Source organism: Gossypium arboreum, chromosome 12 (genome assembly GCF_025698485.1).
Source record: "Gossypium arboreum isolate Shixiya-1 chromosome 12, ASM2569848v2, whole genome shotgun sequence".
Classification (NCBI taxonomy): Eukaryota; Viridiplantae; Streptophyta; class Magnoliopsida; order Malvales; family Malvaceae; genus Gossypium; species Gossypium arboreum.
In genome coordinates this window covers 30,604,661-30,615,516 of record NC_069081.1, presented here as the reverse complement: position 1 = coordinate 30,615,516, position 10,856 = coordinate 30,604,661, and the positions used below count along the sequence as shown (strand labels likewise).

The following is a 10,856-nucleotide window of genomic DNA, read 5'->3' as shown; positions in this document are numbered from 1 at the left end:
AAACCATGGCACCTTCTGTGAAAGTCTAATAAACACGTGATTATGTATGTCGCCTTTGTGGCATATTCTGTATGTTGCCTTTATGGCGTACTCTGTATGTTCCCCTTATGGCGTATTTTGTTTGGCTCTTGTGGCCTACTCTGTTAAGTTTGTATGGTAGAATGTAATGCATTTCTTGAATCCCAAGCAAAAGAGGCAATGGTAACGAAGGACAAAATTGACAAGGAAGAAGAAAGTAGTTGTAGCCTATAAAACGAATTAGATCAACAAACCATGTGTTTAGGGAACTCCATCATGAGGTCAGGCCGATAGAAATGTGGTTGCCCAACAACTGAAAACACCATGAATTCAAAAGCTAAATACCCATTCGATAAAACCTTTTCCATAAATTCGCGTACAATAAAAACACACCCCCAAACACCAAATGGGTTATTTACAATTTGTAAAGAGTCACATAGCTGAATTGAAAGGCAAATAACTCCAAGATAGAGACTAAGAGAAGCGTGGGTAAGCCTTTTCTTTGTGGGGGTGTAGGACATGCTATACTTTTGCATTTACTTTTTAAATTATTATTTTTTTGTGTAAAAATATATTTTCGAAAAATAAGTTTGGATAATAAAATAATGTCTATGTTTTAAATGAATTGGGTCTTAGGGTCCGACCTGAATTTGCAAAAAAAAAAATTATTTTGCCATTAATTTTTCATTATTTTGCTATCATTTCACTATTATATTTTACTATTTTATTGTTATTTTTAGATATTGTATAACTTTTTTATTATTAATTTTTCTAAAAGTATTTGCTTGCTAAAATTGTATTTAGTTTAGAGTTATTTAAGTATATATATATATATATATATATATATATATATATTTAAAAAATTCCTATTTATTGGGGAAATATAAAAAATTTAATAAAATTAAGCCAGACTAAATTGAGTTTTAACATTTTTATCTAGATTGAGCTAGATAAAATTTTAACATTTTATTTATAGTAGTGATATTCATCACTATAATAACTAATTATTTTATTATGATGTTTTTCAACAAAGTAAACAGTTGAACATGAAATATGCTTTACTTCCTGTAAAGGATGGGATAGCTTTTGGTTTTCATTTGCAAGAAGCAACACAATAGTTTGGGCCAGCTTTTTGCAGAATTCGATTTAATTCATTTCAGATGTCGACTGCAGACTCCATGGATGGGAAGAGCCAGCAAGGTTGCCCGCCTTCATTTTTCTTTTCCCTTTTTTTTTTTTTTTGTCATAATATAATAGTTAGATTATGTTACTTATTTCTCACATCCAATGAACAATCAGATCTTTCGACCCAATGGATGGTGATAGCACAATGCAGCAAAAATGAATGCAGGTGGCTCTCTTATGCAAGGCTTTTTAATCCACAAATTTAGCTGCTCATTAGAAAGAGAAACTTCACTTCCACCAAACAAAATGATTACTGCAACTAATTTGGTTGCTTATGTACACAATATTCAGAGGGAGAGAAGGATTGACAATATTTTGTAATGAAATAACAAATGAAAGAATCACTTTTTTTTTAAAAAGGAAAAAAAAACCACTATATTTCCCTTCCTTCATTCCCTTGGAAAGTGTATGGGCTCATGTCATTCCATGACACGAAGCATTTTATCTTCTTATGCTGTGGAATGTGGAACTTTGGCTCCCTCGGTATAGTTGGATTCTTTGATGACCTTAAACAACAAAAAATGAGCATGGGGATGAGGTTTGATCGTCAAAATATATGGAAAAAAATAATCCAGAATAGCGGTGTATGGGAGATGAGGTTTGATCCTCAATATATATGGAAAAAAGAATCCCGTATAGTGTCAATCCTACATTTAGCTTTCATCCTTGAGTCTGAAGATAAGAGAGATCATAATTATAAAATTATATTTTAATCTTAAAAATTTATTATTTATTTCTAGCCCCTAAGTACTATTCTTCGCCCTACTTGAGTCAGAGTATAGCTGCTAGTTTAACAATATTTTTTAAAAGTACTTTTGAAAAAAAAAAAAAATTACTTTTGATACAAAGTTAAAATTTTACTTTTGGCAAAAAGAAATTATTTTTAAAATATTTTTTGGAGCAATGTTGAACTCGGGCAAAGTATCTTTTACCTTCTAGGAATAAAAGGCCTATCAAAGTAAGGCATAGGTTGTGCTTTTGGAATGAGCTCCTTCCTAAGCATCTTTATTTCTTCTTCTTCTGCCATCTGCAACAAAAAAATAAAAAAAAGAAAACCTCAATTTAGAAGTATTTATTGTCTTTCCCCTTAAACAAACACCTAAATCATGCATATTTTTGTTAAAGATCATTTACCTTTTGCTGTCTCTCCCTTTCCATTTTATATTGCTCTACTAGACTCATCTTCTCAGCTACCTTCAAACAAAAGCAATACATAATTTTAGTGCCTCAAACACATTATATAACACTTCAAAACATTAATGACAAGCAAAATATATACTACCAGTCAGACAGTAGTAATTAAAAAGAACCTGATGATCAAACTCCGCGCGCTCCTCCGCTCGTACATCACTATGCAATCTTAAATCTACTGGTCTTGTGTTCACTTTAACAGGAGGTTTGATCAAGATCTGCATTAAACACAGTTACATTGATGAGAAAGACTCACTAATTTGTTATTAATTTGAAGTGTATAGAAGGTCGTTCAGACCTCCGGTTCATCGGTTGTCCATGGGAGGCCTTGAGCAATCGGAATCCGCTGCTTCTCTTGTTCTACCATCATTTCTTGAACCTTCTGCATGAACTCTTCTTCCTTGGCTTTCCCCCTTTGCTGTAAATCTAGATATAAGAATCACTTCAATAGACTGTTTAATAGAAACTCAAGTCCAAAAGATGTAATTGTACCTCAGTTCTTAGCTTGAATGGTTTTAAGGAAGTTGGTTTAAGCTGCTTTTTCCATCTCCTCCCACCAATTGTCCCAACAGACTCAGAGCTCTAAAATTCAATACAAAATTCATAAGCCAAAATGCAGAAAATAAACATTTATATTTGCTTAGTTTTATAATCTGTGGTATGTGACATGTCCCAAGTATAGACAATTATATCTATATTTATGAACAATTATAACTATATAAAAGAGGACTAAAGACTAAGTTCTATGTTTTGCACTTTGAGACATCAGCATTAACCTTGATTTAGATCAATGTTTGCTTATATTTACTATAATTAACTGCTTTAACATTACCTAGTCCAAAAAATGGTTTTTTACCCTGAATGGCTGAATCCTACTTTTAAAGTTCAGTGTGAAAAAAAGGGTGAAAATATATTAGCATTTAAGTGAACGATTACTTACATTTCTTCGGCTTCTTCGACCTCCATTAGAGGTCCTACTTGAAATACTGCAAAATTAAGGAAAACCAGGAATCAGAGAAGAAACAAATGTTTGCAGGTGGTAAACTAATCAATTATAATTCAGTTGCTTCACTGACCTTCCTTGGCTGCTATCCCATGAAGAAGAAACTGAGAAACATGGATCCAAACCAAGATTCTCGGCAGTCAAAACAAAATCTGATGGACAAAATGAAGGAGAAGAAGAAGATGATGATGATGAAGAATCCTTGGTCTCATCTTCATTCTCAGCGTCAACCTCAGTCAAGTTTATTGTTTGCAATCCAGGTAACGCCCATTTCAGTGGTTTCTTCCTGTTGTTATCATCATCATTCTTGTCTTCTTTTGGTTCCTTTTCATCATCTTCCTCCTTATCTGATTCCTTTGAATCCGGTATCGAAAGAAGCCTCTCAAAAGCCTTAACCAAATGCAAAACCTTTCCACATTCAGGAACACTATTCCTTGCTTCTTCCATCAACTTATCTCTCCTTCTCTTAATAGTAGAACTACCTGGTTGACTCAAGTTTTCAATCTCTTGATTATCTGATCCATACCCTTCTCTAAGATTCTCAATCAAATCTCTCGTCTCTTTACCCTCTTCTTCTGCTTCAGGTTCAACCTTGTTCCTGAAAAACTCTTCTTGAGATGCTCTCAGATTCTCATAAGCAACACATAAACACTTCTTTGAATTCCCACCAAGGTTCTCTTCACATTTGCAATTAAGCCCAACCGTCGTTGGATTCGAATTAGACCTTACTTTCTTCGAGTTCTTCTTAGCCACTACAAACTTTCTTTCCCTAAGCTTGTTACTTGGTGAATAGATAACTGGATTCTTGGAAGAATATTTCTGGGATTTTGAAGATTTTGTTATTGGAGAAGTTGAACCAGAAATATTTGGATTTGAATTCTCAGAAAATTTTGAACCCTTTGGGGTTTTTGATCGAGAATTCCTTTCTGTGTCTTTCATAGGAGTTCCCAGTTTGGAATTCTTTGCAACCTCCATTGAGCAAAAAAAACTGAAGAAATCTTTCAAGGAATAGACTAAAACTGGAAAATAAAAACTGGGTATTGGTTTATAGTTGATGGAAAACTGGAGCTTCGATTTTGGTGAAAGAGGAAAATAAAAATCAATAAAAAGAAGAAGAAGAAAAATGAACGTTAGAAGCTTTGTGACGCTCTACGTAACGGCTAGTTTTGGGGGTTGAATGGAGGCCGCCGGATTAACTGTTTGAAAATCAGGAATTTATTTATAAAGCGTTTGATTATGATATTTTTAGAGAAATAATTGGGATTTGCTTTGATTAATAACCGTTATGAATGGAGAAGACAGATCATATAGACCCTTGATTGTTTGGGAAAATTACAATGGAGTTCTTTTGGGTTTAGATTTGGGTTGCTTTTTTTGGAACATTCCATGAATTTGTTTCGCTGATGTTTATACAAAAATATTTTTACAGTTTTATATTTTGAATAAAACTAGTAAAAAATTTGTATATAGTGTTTGAATCCATACAATTAGCATCTATAATTTTTTTACCACTTCAATCAAAGCTTAATTTTAATATTTTTATACATTTCAATATTTTTATTCAAAAATTTTCACCCACATTATTTATATATTATACTAATATTCAAATCTTAATTGAATTGGTATTGTCGAAACAATTTTATTTTGAAAAAGGGGTCAAGTTTAAAACGAAAAATGGAGTTGTCACCAATCCTTTTGGTTTAGGTGTGATTGGATCACTTAATAAAACGTTTTAATTTATTAAAATATTAGTTTTGGCCTTCGAAAGTCAAGAAAACGGGTTCAGGAGTCAGTTACGTACGAGGAAGGATTAACACCCTCGTAACGCCCAAAATTGGTACTTAATCGATTAATTAATGTCCTAATGTCGAAAATTTGAAATGATTTTAGAAATACAATCCCATTTAAAAGTGTTTGAATATCTAAGATTCTATTGTTCCGAAGGAATAAAATATCACATCCACTACGTTAGGATATGACAATTCAAACCCTCGAAACCAAGATCATCTCATGATTTCCGAAATTCATGCATTGAAATTTTAAAAGGATATTCAGTTTTTTGTTCAAACGGTAAATCGAAACCCAGCACGTGAGGCCATGATTTCTCGAATTTCTAAACAGGAAATATTGCCTTATTTTCGAAAACTTTTGAATAATAATATCAAGTCCAAGAGGTGTATTTTTTTACTTTGAAACCATGATATGCGAATGCAATTGCTACGTAAACAATATCGAATGCACTAATAAAACAATTTGTGATGGTCACCTAATATACATTATTTACAAACTAATATGATAATCAAAGACAAATGAATTAAAAGCCATATATAACAAATTAAAAAACAAAGCAAATCGAAATAGAGTGTAAAAACAATTTGAAAATGATAATAAATAAGTTCAAAATAATAATGTGAGAAAAGAATCTAAAAATCAATACTATACAAAATGATTTTTAAAAAATAATAATATATGACAAAATCTAAAATAGTTAATGTATATACATATAAAAAAGTAAAATAAATCACATGAAGAAAAGTTCAAAATAAACAGTAAATACATTTAAAATAAATAATTTGTATAAGAGTTGGAAATAGATATTATGTAAAAATCTGAAATAAACAAATAAAATAGAAATTTGTAAAAAATGAAAATAAAATGAATAAATAAATACAAAAGGAAAATAATATAATATAATAATAATAATAATAATATAAATTGATTAGTTTGGTAATAGTACAATAATAATAGCAATAATACAGTGATAAAGTAGAAAATAATAATGAAATATTAATAAGCATGATAATATATTAATGATAAAAATCGAAATGATATGTTAATAATGATAATAATAAAATAAAAATAGTAATAATAGTATACTTATAATAATAGGAAACAATAATGATAAAAGAAAATAATAGTAATAATGGAAGTAATGAAAATAATAATAATAGAAACAATAGAAATAAAAGTAATAATAAAATAGAAAATAACAATGATACATTAATAATAATAATATACGTGCTAATAATAACAATATAAAAAAAGAAAATGACACTATATTAATAAAAATAATAATAATAGGTTAATAATAATAGTAATAAAAAGGTAAAAATAATAATAAAATAATAAAAATACTATTACGTTACTACTACTAATAATAAAAAAGAAATAGTATTAGTCTATAGAATAATAGTAAAAGTAATAAAAAATAATAATAATATTAAAAATAACACTATTTCTCTCTCTTTTAAATCATCGGTTCAGCCTTGCTCTGGTCACCGGACCTCCACGTGCCGCTGTTAGCGCCACCGTACACGGCGGCTGAACCTAAAAAAACCCTTTTTTCGGCAATTTCAAAATGGGTAAGTTTCTTCCCCTTTATTTTTACTTTCGTATGTAAAAAAAAAAATAAAATTGAAAGATAAAATAAGACAAACAAATAACTTAAAACGAGAATAGACGGAAAAAAACACCTCTTTTACTTTGATTTTTGATTAATCTCGTGTATTTCTTGTATTGAAAGTCTCTCTTTTTCTTGTATTTGAATCTCTCTCCTTTTTCTCCAAAAAAACAGAACCTCATTTACAATAGTTTTAAATGGCTTTTATAGTCAAATTTTACAACTGATTGTCTCTTTATTTTTGCAGGCAAGTGGGGTGATGGAGCTAGTGACAAGTGGGATGATGGAGTTAGTGGTTGGTTTAGTGGTTGGTTTAGTGAGGTGCTAATTAGACTGTTAACTTATTTGATGTTTTGGGCTCTGCTTGTTGGGCCCGGGCAAAATTTGGGTCCTACAGGTATCATGAGTTAAACGGTCACCAACAATTACAAAAATTATTAAAATAACCTTTTATGCATAAATAAATTATATTGTATGAGGGAATTTTTGTCTATTTCTATTTTTAATAAAATCAGTAAAATATTTGCATATGATGATATTTGAGCCCATATTACTAGTATCTATAAAAAAAAAAATTCTTTACCGCTTCAATTAAAGTTTAATTTCAATACTATTACTCAAAAATTTTAACTCAAGTTATTTGTATATACCTATACTACTAGTTTTAAACCTTGATTTAGTGGATGTCAGGGGTCACCAATCATGAACTGGATTAAGAAAATTATAAAAATACTCTCATATGTACAAATATATTATATTATTATGAGAGTACTTTCTTATTTTTATATTTTCAATAAAATTGGTAAAAAATTGCATGTGGTCAGGGCGAAGCCAGAACAAATTTTTAGGAGGCCGAATGAAATTTTATTTTTTTATAGTTTATATTTTTATAATTTTTAAAAGATTAAATAGAATTTTTATAATTTTAGGGGGCCAAAATACAATTTTACCTTCGTTAATTTAAAATTTAAAAAAAAAATTCAATGGATTAAATAGAAAATTTTCTTTTTAAGGTGGCCAAGGCCCCTACTAGCTCCCCCTGTATCTGCCTCTGTATGTGGTGAAATTTAAACACATGCTACTAACATATATAAAATCTTTTCTTTACCACTTCAATTATGCTATGTCCGGTTGTAGTATTATTTTTTTCACATGTTTTAGTAATTGGTTAACTATAAACTAATCACAATTGATAACTTTTAGCCACTTACATGACTTTGTGGTAAAGGGATTGAAAATTTTTCGCTTATTTTGAAGAGGTTATATTTTTTACAAGAGTTTTTACTCATATTTTTAATTGCATGTTTAAATTTGTACTAATTATTTTTATTTTATGTTTAACTATTGTAGAACATATATGTTAAATAAGTTTTTACTCATATTATTAAAATAGTAACCAAATGTAATATTAAAACTTCATTTTAATATTTTTATATAAATTTTTCATTCATATTATTTGTATATATTAATAAGTCATTAATTAAGTTATTGTCACAAGTCAACTCTTATATTATATCAACTTAAAAAATAAAAATACAATAATAAACAATTAAAATACATTTAATATTTTTAATCATTGTATTTATATATTTAAATTTATTAATCTTTTGCATCTTATATCAAACATTATTATTAGCATTGATGTCGTTTGTTATATAAGTGATAATTTATAATAAAATTTGAATAAATGTGAAATTAATTAATATATTTAAACTCAAGTGTTAATTTGATATGGTTGTTGAGCTATTTTGAAAACTATTAAATTTAATTGTTTTTGAATAATTTTATTTTAGGTTTTGATTATATTTGTACATTTTGATATAATGTTTAAAATTATATATAATCCTTTTCAAACAGGATAATGCGTTTTAAGGCATTCGAGCTCACGTCTTCCTACATTGACAACAATCCTATATCACATCCAAAAAATAAGGTTAGAAGAAAAAAGAATAAAATTTAGATTTTTTTTATAAGTATTAGGGAAATGAACCCCGTGATGTAAGTTTACGTCAGCAGTATAGAACACCCTATTATGTTTGCATTGAGCCAGTTAAGTTATAAGGAAATGATAGTTAGGGATTAACTAAATGTGAACAAAAATAGTTAAGAACCAAATGAAAACACTTGATTAGTTTCTTTGTAAGATTTAGATAAAACCACCAAATGACTGATGTGACGTTTGTCAAGTTCCAATAAGAACTTGGGTTAAGTCAAGAGTTTAGAATAGGTTAAAAGGAAAATATCTTTTCTATCTCTTCTTCTTCAGAGAAAGAGGCTAAAAGGAATTTAGGGCACTTTGATTTAAATTTGAGGCCCAATGATTAGATGAGGTCAAGGTAGGGTAACACTCGGTATATGGGCAAGCTCTGAAATTTATAAATTAAATGTTGTTCACCCCACTAATACTCTTGACATGTACGTGGGCACGTAACTAATATTGAAATATGATACAAAATTCCCTTAGATGGGAATGAAGCAAAAGAAAAGAAAGCTTGGCAAGGTAATGAGGAGACTCAGATAATAGGATTGCCACGAAGAATACATGATGTGCCAAGTGCGACTAGCTGAACTATCAACTACGACCTAATGAATGATGGGTTAAGACCCAAAGGTATATCATGTGTATGAATGTATTTTCGTACATACCTCTTTACAACTTTCATGCATCTATCTAGTGAATCACAAGGATTGAGAAGCGTGTCAACCATCTAAAGGAGCAAGGAAAAATATCTATGTAACCCAGGTAAGAAAAGGGAACTATTCCTTTACTTTCTTAAGAAGTAGTCTCTGGTTATATAAGGATGAAATAAGAGGAAAATAAGAGGAAAAAATTCTCTTATCCTTTAAGCAGAAGTTGGGAAAATGGATCCAAGCTTGGAGATGCCCCTTATTAAGGTAAGCCTTACGATCTTACATGCTATGCTGCTCAAGAACAGCAAGTATGTTAAAGTTTTGCAATGTGATTCTGGAAAGCGGTCAGTTAAATGGATAGATCTTGATGAGTTTATGTGATTTATCGTTTAGGGGTTGTTGATATACTCGGTGGAAGCCCAGATACGGTATTTGGAGCTGCTAAAGTGAGTAATTTTTGAGCACCTTGTGAACTTCTTGTAAGTATATCGTGAGAAACTCGTGAGAGTGTTATGAATCTCTAAACTGACTCTTATATGTATGTTTGTATATTAATATCTTTTATACTAAATATCTGATCTGTGAAACGAGAAAGTAAGCAATATGTTGATTCTGTATACGATGAACTTGCAAGTGTTGCTTGATGATATGCCTCCATTATGAAAAGAAGTATATGCTTGATGAATGTGTGAAGAAAGCATGAGATTGATGAATGTGTGTGAAAGTATGTTGAGTCTGCCATGAGTAAGTCTCTGCATGAAATGAGTCTACGTGCGATGGTAAAGAAAAGTGTGTTGCATGTTTGGAAATGTAAATCAGCCAAATGAAAGCTTTTATCTGCACCAAAGGAATGCTTGTGGTATTAAGTTCACAATTTGATGTGTTTGGAGGAGGGGGTTCTGGGTATCTCCCTATTTTGATGTGATTTAGTGCTCGAGGGTAGGATTATCAATTGTTAAATGAAATGTTAAACGATAATTGCATGTTACATTCTGCATAATCATAAAAAGTACATTTCATTAAATGTATATATGGTTATTGTGAAAAGTATAATGATTTGATAATTGAATTCATCCTATTAATGATGATTGAATGTTATGTTCACTTACTTAAGTAGCAAGCTCGATTTATCATATTGAATTGACTGATATGTGTGTACGGGCCCAAATTTGCCCGGCCTGTTAGAAAACCCAATAATAATAAAATTCAAAAATTAATAAGTCTAATATCCAAATTGCAAACAACTAGTAGGCCTAAATTACTCAACTTAAACCTAACTAAGCCCAAACTTGGATGGCCCAATGCCTAATCCAAATTTCAGCCAAGCCTAATCCTAGCTCTCTCTCGAGTGCCGCACCCCACGTGCCTCCGTCAGCGTGTCCACCGTCCAAGGATTGTTGCCTTGCACCAAAATGGAAGCCTTCGCCC

General features: G+C 30.4%; 1 protein-coding gene and 1 long non-coding RNA gene across 2 annotated transcripts; one reads left to right on the top strand and one right to left on the bottom strand.

The window, feature by feature from the left end:
• Positions 1–1,389: 1,389 nt before the first annotated feature.
• LOC108478452 (microtubule-destabilizing protein 60-like) lies at positions 1,390–4,581 on the bottom strand. Its single transcript, XM_017780911.2, has 8 exons — positions 3,471–4,581; positions 3,335–3,380; positions 2,887–2,976; positions 2,693–2,812; positions 2,514–2,612; positions 2,338–2,397; positions 2,136–2,230; positions 1,390–1,709 (listed from the first exon to the last, which is right to left on the bottom strand). Exons 1-8 carry the CDS (start codon positions 4,370–4,372, stop codon positions 1,577–1,579), a joined length of 1,545 nt encoding a protein of 514 aa, XP_017636400.1. The 5' UTR covers positions 4,373–4,581; the 3' UTR covers positions 1,390–1,576.
• Positions 4,582–9,091: 4,510 nt separating this feature from the next.
• LOC108478745 (uncharacterized) lies at positions 9,092–10,125 on the top strand. Its single transcript, XR_001870343.2, has 2 exons — positions 9,092–9,692; positions 9,822–10,125. It is a non-coding gene; the product is annotated as an uncharacterized LOC108478745 (long non-coding RNA).
• Positions 10,126–10,856: the final 731 nt, after the last annotated feature.

Coding starts and splice junctions, on each gene's coding strand:
- LOC108478452 (XM_017780911.2), bottom strand. CDS start 4,372: ATGGAGGTTGCAAAGAATTCCAAACTGGGAACTCCTATGAAAGACACA. Junction 3,381..3,470: donor TGGGATAGCAGCCAAGGAAG/GTCAGTGAAGCA, acceptor TTAATTTTGCAG/TATTTCAAGTAGGACCTCTA. Junction 2,613..2,692: donor GGACAACCGATGAACCGGAG/GTCTGAACGACC, acceptor TGTTTAATGCAG/ATCTTGATCAAACCTCCTGT.